Source organism: Mastigoproctus giganteus, chromosome 1, assembly GCF_048544385.1.
Source record: "Mastigoproctus giganteus isolate SK-2022 chromosome 1, ASM4854438v1, whole genome shotgun sequence".
In the NCBI taxonomy this organism is placed as follows: Eukaryota; Metazoa; Arthropoda; class Arachnida; order Uropygi; family Thelyphonidae; genus Mastigoproctus; species Mastigoproctus giganteus.
The window spans coordinates 45,944,301-45,957,887 of NC_143575.1; the positions used below are offsets into that span (position 1 = coordinate 45,944,301).

Here is a 13,587-nt window from a genome sequence, read left to right on the forward strand (position 1 = left end):
TTCGCTATACTACGCCGGTCAGCGGCAGTTTACATCTGCGCCTACAATTATTTTGGCGTTCGGAAATTCTGTGTGCATGGTCTGTAGGTAGTTAATTGTTGGGAGGATATCTTCCCCCGGTCGACTGTATATTGAGACAGCATAAAATTCCCCTAGTGCGGTGACTATGTGGGCACATGCAGCCCAGGGGAAGCAGTAGTTTGATAGTTTGGTCACTGTGTAATCCGGATTTCTAACTAGGATGGCTGCCCACGGGGTTTCAGCATCAGTATGCACAATCTTGTATTGCAGGGGGTATCTCCTGACCTCTTTGCTGTGTGTATACGGCTCTTGCACGAGCATAATGTCGACATTTTCTTTGTTGGCCTTTTTTACCAACTGGGCGGCAACCGCCCTAGACCTTTGCGCGTTGAGCTGTGTGAACTGAACTTTTAGTTGGTTATACTGTTTAGGGCGTGCTTCCATAGTCGAGTCTTGTTTGGTATACTCCCTTGGCCTTTATGTATACAAGTGCAATTTGGCCATAAGTAGCCCTTGCACCAAAAAACTAACTCCAACAACAATACAGCCCCTTATCTAGCACTAAAGGAGCCATAGCCTAGAACTGAAAGGAACTTACCTAAACTGTTTTTCTTATTCAAAGGTTTCATTTGATTTCATGAGATATCAGAAAATCCAGATCTTGTAAACTGATCATAGGTAAGTTGTTAGTGTAGTTCTTGTGAAGACAGCCAGCTCAATTCTATATAAATAAATTGAAATTTATTTATATAGAATTGTAAATGTTTTATTTGCAGCCAGTTTACCAGTGCAACAGCTAACAATGGACAGTGCACTTTTTATTTTGTGGCATACAGGCCCAATCTTGCAATTTGTGAATTTGCATCAACATATGTTACCCCAGGACCAGAGCCCCACACATTGTCTGCAAGGTCATAGACCAAAACTAAGTACCATATATGTTTGTTATTTTTTGTTTCCTGCTTTTTCGCTCAACTTCCATTGTATAGCCGTTTTATTTTTTTAAAGTCATTTTTAATAGTTTGCTTAATAGTTTTAATACTAAATTTATTAATGTTTATTCCCATAAGCTATACTAACTTCTTACAACTTTATTTTTAACCCACTCTGATGAAGGGGGTTTTGATTTCTACCCACAGAACATTATTATAGCTTGCAAATGTTTTCTTTCTTTCTGTATTCATAAGAGAATAAATATTTCTTTTCAAAATCTACAGAATAGAGCAATTATTTGATTAGAATTGCTTTGCACTTCTTGTGTGGCATGCCTGTTAAACAGTACATTAGAAGTTGGGTGATGTACGAAGTGATTTTACATTTCAGGTATGCATTTTTTTTTTTGAATTTTTTTTAATTTTTCCAATTTCTGTTTAATGAAAGTGAAAGTAAATAGCTAATTAACTTTTCACCCTTCCCTCTTTTTCCACAAAATTTAATAATTTTTGCTGAATATTCCAACCTTATTAACAAGGTTGGAATATTAATTAATCTGTTCAATTTCCTTATCTGAATTACCTTATTAAAAATTAATTAGAAGTTTCTGTAAGCGAATTTACTGGTGTAGTTATACATGCAGCGAGCAGGGATTTATAGTAGTTTAAATAGTCAGATTCATATATTTAATAACAAATATGTGTTGTAAATAATAAAAAATTTTATGCTGTTAACAGTTTGCAGATTTATGCAATACAGAATGTAAATCCCTGGTAAAATAATCCTGTTCTGCATCATACCATGTAAGTTGTGGCACATCTTAGTTTTCATTTTCATATGACATGCATTAATTATTCTGTAGGTTGGTTGATTAGTTGCTCCATAATATTAATTCAGAAGTAATTTATACTTTGAGCAGTATTCAAGACTATTCTGAGGAGCATTAAATTGAATTTATTGACAGATTGTTTATATCAGAATATTCAAATTTGATATATAATAGTTGCACTAAGGTGATTTTGTAAAATTTGTATAATTTTTCAGTTAGGAATTTGTGTCAATTTTTCTTCCAGTAAAGCCAGGGAAACTGATATACAGTTTGTTGAAGAGCTCTAGAAGTAGTGCTGACGAGAGTTGTGCTTTTTATTTGTTACCCTAAAGTACCCAGAGGAATACTTGAGATGTAAAAAAAAAAAGAAAAAAAGTGTATCACTCAGAACTTATACTTTCATGTTGCGAGCTCACATTGGAACACATGTACAGTACTTACAAGAGAGGGAAAAAAAAACAAAAAACAGAATACAGCAATGGTTGTTTCAAGAGGTACAATATCTCTTAATGGTTTCTGTGATATATTAATACTGATCAGCAGTTTACTTTCATATACTGCAGTGAAAATCTATTCCTTTTTGGTTGAATTGGTATATGTTTTTAATTTTATAGGTAACAGAATTAATGTACAAAAATCTTGACCATTTATTTTCCACAAAAATATATATTTTTAAAATAAGTTCTTCCTTTAACTAATTAGTATAACTGACATTTTTATATAACTTTTATAGAAATAGGAGAATACGGAAGTCACGCAGCCGCAGTCCTGTTCGGCGAAAAGTTCGGACTCGTCGCTCTAGAACACGTACAAAATCTAGATCAAGGTCTCGCACGAGATCTCCATATCACAAACATCGTAGGAGAAAAAGAAGTCCAAGTTTATCAGATCCAAAGTTTGCAACTAGTTTAGCTTCAGAATTATGCAAGCATAGGAAATCAAAGAAACTTAAAAACAGTGAGACTATATTACCTTCTAAAGAAAAAAAGTCTGCTGATCTTGGACAGGAAAATGGTGCAGTGTCAGCTGATAGTACTGTTGTGAAACAGGTATCCTCTGTTGACGTTTCAGTGCCTTCTGTGGAAAAAACTGTTAAAGAAGATCCTTCTATTCCTAGTACTGTGATTGAAGTAAAATGTGATGTTAGCAAAGAAACAACTGTAGAAGTCAAAGAACCTCCACCGCCGCCACCACCACCACCACCCCCTCCTCCAGAGGATAAACCTCCTCCTCCTCCGCTTCCTACACTGCCACCGTTACCTCTTCCTCCAAATGTTAGTTCTGAAGACCTTTTTGAAGATGAGGAAGAGGAGGAGGAGGAAGAGGAGGAGGAGGAGGAGGAAGAAGAAGAAGATAGAGATTCAAATACATGTGAAGTAGTAGTACATTCCACACCACCTAGGAAAAGTATAATTACAGGATTTCCAATGCCTCCTGGAATGAAAAAGGAGGATATCATGTCTCCAGAACCAGAAAAGGATAGATCACCGTCTCCTCCATCTCGTTCTTGCCTAACACAATCATCAAGACGGCCTACGTAAGTCATTTTATTCACTTATTTACTTATTTTTACTTATATATATTTGATATACCTTGCACAGAAGAAAACAGTAAATCAGTATCAGATGGTTATTTTATCATTAATATTTTTAATGTTCTAATATCCTTGTAACATAATATTTTGGACCTTGGTGATTGAGGGTGAATCTTATGAAATAAAATCTAGATCAAGCATTGATCAAATCTAGAGTTGAAGCATTGTATAAAGCAGGTAGGCCCTGCTTTACAATGCTTCAATTCGCTCCGTTTCACATAATGCCCTTTTAAAATAATAATGAGAAAAAAAAAAAAAAAAAAAATATATATATATATATATATATATATATATAAAAAGAAAATTTGAAAGTGCAAGCATAAATGCAGCACAGGAAGTGGGTACCTAGATGGCGATAGTGTCGAGGTCAGTTACTTTCTCCTCGTCCATCAGTGTGCACGTGTTGTGAGTTGTGCCTTAAAATTTAATAAATTCCTGTGTTCATTAGTGCCTTATTATTTTAAATAAATTGTTCAACCATGTCTTCTAAGCATAGTGGTGAATCTGTGCCTGCACATGTTAAAAAAGCCTCAAATCTCTAGCAAAAGTGAAAATGGATATTATTTGGTGAGCAGCATTCGGAAGTATGCAAGACCTTAAATTTAGCATCTTCTACTTTTATGACCATTATGAATAATGCTGAGAAGATAAAGCAGTCACATATAGGAATTGCTAATGTAAGCATTTCTTGAAAATTTATTCAAGTAGTGAGACAATGGAGAAGTTATTAGTGCTGTGGGTAGACTATATGAACCAAAATAACATCCTTGTCCATAACCACAGGCAGTGGTTATGGACAAGGCTAGGAGCTTGTTCAATGAAATTATTGAGGAATTAGGGGTGAGGGGACTGAATAATTTTTGGCTAGCAGGGGCTGGTTTTTCTGGTTCAAAAACTGGACCAGAATTCACAATGTAAAAAATTACTGGTGAGGCAGCTAGCGCTGACACTGCAGATGCTGAGGAATATTCTCCCATATTCCAAAAGTTAATGGATGAAGGCTGCTACACCCCAGACTTTGTCTTTAATGTTGATGAAATGGGGCTGTACTGAAAGAAGATGCCTGGTAGGGCACACATAGCCTGTGAAGAGAGGTCTGCCCCTGGTTTTAAGGCTGGAAAAGATTGGCTTACATTACTTCTGGGTGGTAATGCATCAGGCACTTAAGTTAAAGCTGATGTTAGTGTACTATTCAGAGAGTCTGTGTGTTATGAAGGGCATTGTGAAACTCAACTTCCTGCTTTCTGGCACTAATAAGAAGGTGTAGGTGACCCAGATCCTTTTTAGTGAATGGTACACTTTACTTTTGTCCAGAGGTGGCCCAATTTTGTGCAGCAAACAACTTGCCCAAAAACGTTTTAGTCCTCAACAATGGTCCAGGACATCCAGCCAACTTTGAAGATATCCCTAACGATGTTCTGAATGTGAAGGTTGTTTATTTTCCACCCAACACCACCTCACTATTGCAGCCAATGGATCAGGGTATTATTGCGACCTTAAAGGCGTACTGTTCACCTACAACCTTCAAAGGGATTGTCGAGGCAGTGCAGGCATCCAACTCAGTGACTGTGAGAGACTGCTGGAGGTTCTACAACATCCTTAAGGCCATAAGTAACATTGCTTGGAAAGAAGCATTGCAATCATGCATGAATGGCATTTTTTGGAGGAAATTGTGTCCTGATGCAGTGTCTTACTTTCTTGAGTTTGAGCCAGTTTCAGCAGTGGCTGAAGATGTCACTCGATGGCTGAGGATGTTGGCCTTGATAAGGTTGATATTGATAATGTCAGTGAGTTGCTGCAAAGCCATGGTGAGCCTCTTTCAAAGGAAGACTTAGAGGAGCTGGCTGCACAACTGGCTAACAGGATTCTGAGGAGGAAGAGCAAGAGATTGTGCCAATTAGGACCCTCACCACAAACACACTTTAATTAGCTTTGGCACATATACAAACAGGCTGTGAAACTCTGTGATAATGACCTAGACTGGGAACACAGCTCTTCCATCCAAAGAGCTGTTACTAATATATTGAAGCCCCACTACAATATGTTAGAAGAGAGAAAGACTCAACGACATCACTGCTGCAGTTCTTTTCTAAGGCCAAAGAACCTGCAGAACCGGTCAGCCCTCCATCAGGCCCATCCCATTAATGCTGCCCCATTACACCACTGTCAAATCAATACGGGGGAGGGGCAGACAGTGGCGTTACTACATACCCACAAGATGGCTCTACAGGAATGAAGTACTAAGTTAAATTTTTATTTTATTACTTATATTTTATCTATAAATATTTATATCTCATAATTATAAAATAACCACATTTAATATAAAAAAAAATTATATTAACTCTTATGGTTCAGTTTTTGTAGTGAAGGAACCTGTCTTATTTAAATACATTATAATTCTTCCTTGATTTATGCCTCTTTAGCTAATGACCCTGAGGAGGTGGAACGTAATCCCAGTGCAAATCGGGGCCTACCTGTACACAACTCTCATCTTCCAGTTCAATTCCACCACTTTGCTTAATGGAGGCCTACAATTGTCAGAATGGTTTTCCTCTAGAGGAAAGCTCTAATCCTTCCCAATTTCTTCTATCCTGCAGTATGCCTTTTGAAGTTATGATGGGGAACCCTTTGAAACTCAATGCTCCTTACACTTCAAGAGTAGAGTTTTAAAATGGTTTTCATAGGTCAGCCTCTAGACCAGTGTTTCCGAAACTTTTTTAGTTACAGAACACTTTTCATCTCACAATATATTTACAGAACACTTAATGGAACACAAGTTTAGTGTTCCATTAATACGAATTTTACGAATTTTTACAGCCACAGTAGTGCTAATAATTGCCTAAAGGCCAGAGGTGCGAGCAATGTGTACCCAGTTGAGTGATAGCTATACTTCCCTGGGAATCAGCAAGCTTAATTTGTTGAGGTAAGCTGGGGGATTAACACAAGAAGCGCTGACGAGGCTAGCCAGGTGGGTAAAGTGCCTGCATGGCAACCCAAAGGTCGCGGGTTTTAATCCCGCCTCGGGCTTGGATCACAGTAAAATTCAAAACCTTTGGGAGGTGCATTATGGCCACAGAAGCTGATGCGCCAACAACTAACAAAAAAAAAAAAAAAAAACACACAAGAAGCAATGCCACTGTCCACATGCTGTTATTGTATGCACTCCCATTGACTTACATTGTTCATTTAGCTTACCTGTAGCTGCTGGTACCAAGTAAGCATGCCACCTGCATTCTACATGAGAGCACCCTTACATATTATTAATATCATGGAATATTCAGTTATTTCAAAGGACTTTGTCTTACTTACTTCAGTGGTTTACAAAGTTTAAGAATGTTCCTTGCTCTGGCTGCCCTTCAACTTCAAAAATCAATCATTTAATTGCTCATGATCCTCATCTGATGTGAGTGATGGATATTTAACTATCTGCAAAATTGCTAATGAAACTGGTATTTCTTATGGTGCATGTAAATTTTAACACAAGATTTGAGAATGCAACATGTTTTAGCCATACATGTGCTTTGCATCCTCCACTCCTCTTCAGCAGCACATTGATATAAGGATCTTTGTCAGTGTGCTGCTATTGATTTACACTTTATTTCTTCCATTATTACTGATGATGAATAGTGGGTGTATGAAATGAAAACAACGGTCAGATCCTGGGAGAAATAGAAGGTTCCATTTTCCCAGAGGAACATACAAGCAAGGTAGACTCGATCAAATGTGAGGATCATGCATATTGTATTTTTTTGACTTGCAGTGCATTGTTCATTATGAATTTGCCCTAAATGGTCAAACACTGAACCAGCAATTTAAGAAGCAGTCCTAGAACGGCCTCCGTAGCCAAGTGGGCAGGAGCGGGAGTGCAGTAGCACACGCTCTTTGAGTAGACCGGGGTTCAAGCCCCTGACTGCTAAATACGGTCGATCTGCCAACCCGCACTGGACCAGCGTGGCAGATTATGGTCCATTTCCCTCAGCATGAATTGTTGAGGAGGCTTCCATCCTGCAGTGGGTTGATAATGGCTGCACTTTCCTTTTTCCTATGTTGATTGTATAGTGGCATTCAGAGAAAATGGCCAGTAAGTGGTCTTCAGGGAATTTCCAGTTGCATCATGACAAAGCCCCCTGTCCACATGGCATTTTCCATTCAAGGACTTGTAACACAATCCATCACTTTGGTTTCTCATACACCATACTTAATGGATTTAGCCCCCCCCCCCGCAAGCTTAATGACCCCTTGAAAGGTCAGATTTGCAATGACAAAATTATTCAGAACATCACACTTTGCATGTGATCAAACAATTCAAAAGAATGCTTAATACACTTTATGAATTGATAATAGTTCCCGTGTTGTACATTCTTAAGAATTTTCTTGGTCATTACAAATCTTGACCTTTTAAGGGATTGTTTGAGCTTGGGAAACCAAAAAAATCACAGAGAGCTTAATCTGGTGAGTATTACAGGCAGAGGTCTCACAGGAATGCAGAGCTTTGCAAGAAATTCTTGAATGCAAACTGGTGAGTGTGCAGGGGCAATCTCGTGATGCACATGCCATTGAGAAGCCTCAGTGGAAGACCCATTGTTTCTAGGTCATTAGCAAACTTGGACATTAAGCCTGATATATACCCTCATCAATATCCTTGATGAATACACAAAACAACAATGGGCCCAGCACTGAACCATGAGGAAGTCCTCTAATAACATTAATCCACGAAGAGCAGTGTCCATTGATTACCACTCTCTGTTGTCTACCACTCAACCACCCCTTTATCCATTGCAGCAACTTGCCCTTAATGCCATACTGCTCCAATTTGTATAGCAGTGTTCTATGTGCAACAGTATCAAAAGCTCTCCTGAAATCCAAGTATATGATATCAAAATTATTTTTTGCATCCACTCCTTTTGTGACCACATCATAGTATCCAATCAAATTGGTCAGACAAGACCTCCCTTTAACAAACCCATGCGGTGTCTTAACTATTACTGCAGTCTTATTTAGATGATCCTGCAATGCTTCTTTAACCAGTGACTCCATTATTTTCCTCGGAACAAAAGTTAAACTCACAGGTCTATAATTATTTGTGTCACCCTTTGAACCCCCTTTGTGAATTGGGGATACATTTGCATACATCCAATCCATGGGGACCTCCCCTGAGTTTAAGGAGGCTTTCATAATTATGGCTAAGGATTTGCTTACTTCCTTTGCTGCTTCCTTTAATATAACTGGATTGATCCCATCCACCCCAGGTGCTTTTCTTATGTTCAATTTCAACAATTTCTCCTCCACTTTGCTCTCAATTATTACAAAGTCACTTAGCTCCCTGTTAGAGTTTGATAAACTTCTGGCACTCCCCTCATTGAATAACTCCTCATATGCAAATGTACATGCAAAATACTCATTCAGGTTATCAGCTACCTGAGCATGATCATCAATAGTCAAACCATCTATGTTAAGTGGATCAATCTGATTCATCTCTTTCCTTCTAGAGTTTACATAAGTAAAGAACTCTTTGCTGTTTTTCTTTGCAACCTTTGCCAAAGATTTCTTGTAATCTGCCTTCGCCTGCCTAACCTCTTTTGTGACTTTATTACAGACTAGCTTATATCTGCCATAGGCTTCTATGTTGCCTGATAATTTATATGCATCCCATGCATTTTTCTTCTTTGCCACGTGTCTTATTAATTCATCTGACATCCATTTAGTCCTAAACCTTGAACGGTGTTTCTTAGTTGTTATGAAAAGCTTAGTAGCTTCCAAGCTTAAGTCCCCAAAGGCTTTCCATTTAGAATTCATCTTTGGTAACATCATCAGTTGATCCCACTGTACAGAATTTAAAAACTGTCTAAGACCCCTGTAGTCACCTATACGAAAGCAAAAGCCCTTCCCTTTGTAGCCTTGATGCCAGTTACATCTTTAAGTAATTCTCACATCAGTACATTGTATTCACTGTTACCCAGTGGTTCCTTTGTCTGCAAATTCTTAATGCATCAATCACTACTGATAATCAGATCAAGAGTATTACTCCCTCTGGTTGCCTCTAAAACATGTTGCTGTAGAAAACAGTAATCCAATAAATCCACAAAAGTCTTGTAGTGTGCGAGTGACCAACCCACAAGTTCCAGTCATTATCTGGAAAGTTAAAATCCCACATTATAAGACATTCTGATCTACTGGCCCACTCTATTTCTCTGCACAGTTGCTCATTGTACTCATCAGATTCATTAGGCCTATAACACACACCTACTCTCATTTTCCCTTTCCCAGTGCTTATACCTTTCGTGTTTGGGGTTTTCATAAAAAAAAAAAAAACATTGCATTGTCCGCCAATGTCATCTGGATGCTGTTCCTTAGATTTTGTTTCTTAACTAACAGCATAACTCCTCCTCCCTTCCTGTCCTGTCTGTCCTTTCTGTACCCATTGTGCTCCCCCAATTCTAATTCTGCACTGCTTATATCTGTTTGACACCGCTGCTTATATCTGTGTCCCAACAATATCCGCCTTTGATGTCATGACCAACACTTCAAATTCATCAAATTTGTTTACTATACTTCTAGCATTGGTGTACATGCAAGTATACATGCATCTGTTCCTACTCTTAGTTACCCTAACACAGCCCGTGTATTTACTTGTTTCACCATGACTCCCATCAGTCCTGGAAATCCCAGCAACTTGCTTTCCAGGCTGCTGCTCATTCCAACAGAAGCAGGGCAAGAATCACTTTTGCCTCTGCATGCATCCACTGTTAATCTTTTATTCTGTGTATCCCCCCCCCATCAAGTTAGCGGTTTTCCGACCCACCTAACACTGCCTCGATAGCATCAGCAAATATTCTTGCATCCTTTCTATTTAAGTGTACCCCTCCCTGTAGAAGCAGGGATAGGGTACATTACACATGCACATAGCCATATACCCATGATTTATCACTGGTCACGATAGAAGAAACAAAACGTGGTCAGCAGCAGCAGCAGAATGTTGATGAAGATTCTGGCATAAGCACTTGTCAGTAAGAAATTGAGTCACAGACTGGGCTGAAATATATCACATTCCCAAATCCTGGGTTAAAATTGATTGACTGTCCCAATGGGAAATACCAATTTCACCATCAACTTTACAGTTGTTAAATATTGATCATTCCTGTTGAGATCACGAACCGAAGCAATTAAATCATTATCTGTCCTTTAACTTCAAAAACCAGAGCAATGATCATCTTTGACACACAAGCAGTCCTTTGAATTTTTGAAACCACCGAAAATTCTTTGAATGACACGTAGCATCTTTTCAAAAAGTTGGTTTTATCATTTTATAGGTTTATGTTACATTTTTCCCTAATTTGAAGCAAAATTTTATGCAGATTCACTGCTCAGTAAAATCACTCATTTTAAAATAAGTAAAACAGCTTCTGTGCAACACATGCTAATTCAGGCAGACTGTGGACTAATAGGTGATTCATATGTTTCTGGATCTAGATCAGGGTTTCCCAAACTTTTGCAGACTACACCCCCCCCCCCTATTTTAGAGCATGTAATTCATCGGTCCCCCTCCCATAAAGTCAGCCAAAAATGATACATTGAAAATTAAATTTTAATAAAAAACTATTTAAAATTTAAGGATTTATTTTATAAACAAAAATATAATTGTACAACAGCCTCTAAAAGTACTTGATTTATTAATATAAAAATAATTAATGTGCAGGATGGGTCTGATGCCATGAGACTAATTTTTCCACATCTGCTCAATATTAGTAAACAGCATCTTTAAATTGCCCTGTTTCACTATTTGTAGTTGGTTTCTTGTTTTCATCAAAAGGGGTCCATAACGGCACTAAATCCACGTTCAACTAAATATGACACTGGAAACACAATTAGGAACTTTTTCACAATGGTCCATAATCCAGGATAACGATTTGTAATTTGTTGCTGCAACCAGAAATGATGGTACCCATTCTTAAATTTGATCTTTAACTGTTTGTTGGTTTTTAATTCAATCAATTCTTCTTGTAATTGCATTAATTACTGTTTCCTCAACACTTGAAAATGGGTCTAAAACCCAATCTGCAATCTTCATGGCGAGAATATCTTCAAACCGTTTGGAAAAGTCCTTATGCAACGCTTCCAAATGATGACAGTAGACTTGAATGTCATAATCATGTATTTCTGTCTTTTCCACGAGTGCTGAAAGACTTGGAAACTGCTAAAATTCTCCATGCCCTTAGTTGCATTTGAACAGAATAAGCTTTGAAACAAATGCAGATATAACAGCCTTTGTTTTAATCAAATTCAGTTCATCTCCTTGCAGCTGCAAATTCATTTCATTAAACTTGAAATATAAATCTGACATATAAGCTATGTCACTTTTAAACTTTTTCAAGTTGTCTCACAGGGAAGCATCTTTGTTTTCAAAGAATTCTAAAACTGTCTCAAAAAGACTATAAAAGTGACTCAGACAGGCGGTCTTCAACAACCAGCGAATTTAAGTGTGGAGTAGCAAACAATTAAATTCTTTGTTTTGTATGCACAACTGGCTGAATAATTGGTCATTGAGACAATTGTTTATGATTTTGTTAATTGCTGTAATGACATATTGCAATGAGTGATGCAAGCGATCACTTAAGTTTTTTTGCGACTAAATGTTGTCAATGAATCACACAATGCATCGCCATTACATTCGGCACCGACTTTAAGTATGCAATGAATCTACTATGGCAGCCCACCATCGACGGAGCTCCATCAGTTGCAGCTGTCATTATATTTGTACGAGGAAACTCCTTTTTTTTAAAAAACTCTTCCACGACGAGAAATATGAACTCTCCTTTAGTATATGTTACCAAATGTCTGGTAAATAACTCTTCAGTTAATTTTTCTTCTTTTATAAACCGAATGTAAGCTAACAGTAAGGCTTCATTCTCTGGTTGAGTTGATTCATCCAGTTGTAACGAAAATTGGGTAGTCCTCAAAACATTGCATAATGTGTCTTCCACATTTTTTTTCCATTTCGTCAATTCATTGTTGTACTGTATTATTGCTCAAAAGAATTTTCTTGATTATGTCAGTCATTGGCTTGTGGTATGTAGAATCTCACTAACAGCTGGTAGAATTAATTCTTCACCAATATATGTGGCTTTCCAGATTTGGCAGTTAGTAATGAAATGTTGTGATGAGAGGCGTAACCCATAATTTTCTTGCTTTGATGCATCTGAAAACATACTTGACAACGTCAGCTGTTTGCAAAATTGTTGTCGAAGTACTTGAAAATAAGTTAAATCTTTATTTGTCTTGTCAGCATGAATTTTTTTCAAGTGCTCTCCTAATCTTGAAGGTTTTATAGATTTATTGGAAAACACCTTTTGGCAAATCAAGCACGTTGCTTGTTTGCAGGTGATGGAATGAAGCCATATTTTAAATATTCGATACTATGCTGCCTACATTTCTTTGGTTCTGCCTTGGTTATATCTGTAAAAAATATATTATTATAATGTATGTATTATTATTTATTTTATATGTTATTTATTAAATAAGATAATGCTATCACTGCTCTTAATGCCGATGACATTAAGAGCAGTGATAGCATTTTATGAACCACTAATTTCTCTAATAATTTCATATTGAACTGATCAGTCTCTCCAATTGTTAATGCCAAAATTCTACAAAGAAAGAAGATAATGTACTTACGAAATGTCTGGATCTGGGTAGAGTAATAATACTAATAACAATACATAGCACACTATGTATTGCTGCTACCACTGCTTGGAGAATGCTGCAAAAGGGTGTAATAGCAATAGCACATGCACAGCATCAAAGAACCCAAAGTCTGTACATGCAAAACTGTCAGATGCACACCAATTGATTGAAGGCTAGCCTCAGAAAAGATTATATTTTTAGTATTCTGCACTGAACTTGACAGAATGTGCACGATCGCTCATTGCATCGCATGTGTTGTTTAGTCCTGTTTAATCTTCCCAAAGAACGAAACACTGGACTTGACAGAACCTGTGTGAGCGCTCACCACATCACGCATGTTTAGTCTGCTCGATTCATATCTTTATGACTTGCATGTTTTCTCGCCATGTTACATTGACTGCGAGAAGCGCTATTTCGATACCGCCTACACATAAAGTCATATGACCTGAAAGCTGATTTTACAGTAGAGCTGTTTGAAGTTTAATGTAAGCTTTTTGTTTCAAAATAAATTTATGTTGATTTAGTTGTG

General features: G+C 37.5%; 1 protein-coding gene across 13 annotated transcripts in view; it reads left to right on the forward strand.

Annotated features, from left to right (window-relative positions):
• Cdk12 (Cyclin-dependent kinase 12) overlaps positions 1–13,587 on the forward strand; it is a 621,218-nt gene that overhangs the window by 214,263 nt on the left and 393,368 nt on the right. For 12 of the 13 annotated variants that reach the window (XR_016546892.1, XM_090372485.1, XM_090372492.1 and 9 more), the window contains one exon: positions 2,517–3,320. Coding sequence is in view for 12 of the 13 variants with exons in the window: in XM_090372485.1 (XP_090228611.1) it covers positions 2,517–3,320 (804 nt within the window). In the remaining variant the exon portion in view is untranslated. Of the gene's footprint in view, positions 1–2,161; positions 2,278–2,516; positions 3,321–13,587 lie in introns of those variants that run through there. The other variant, XM_090372504.1, reaches the window with a different exon arrangement.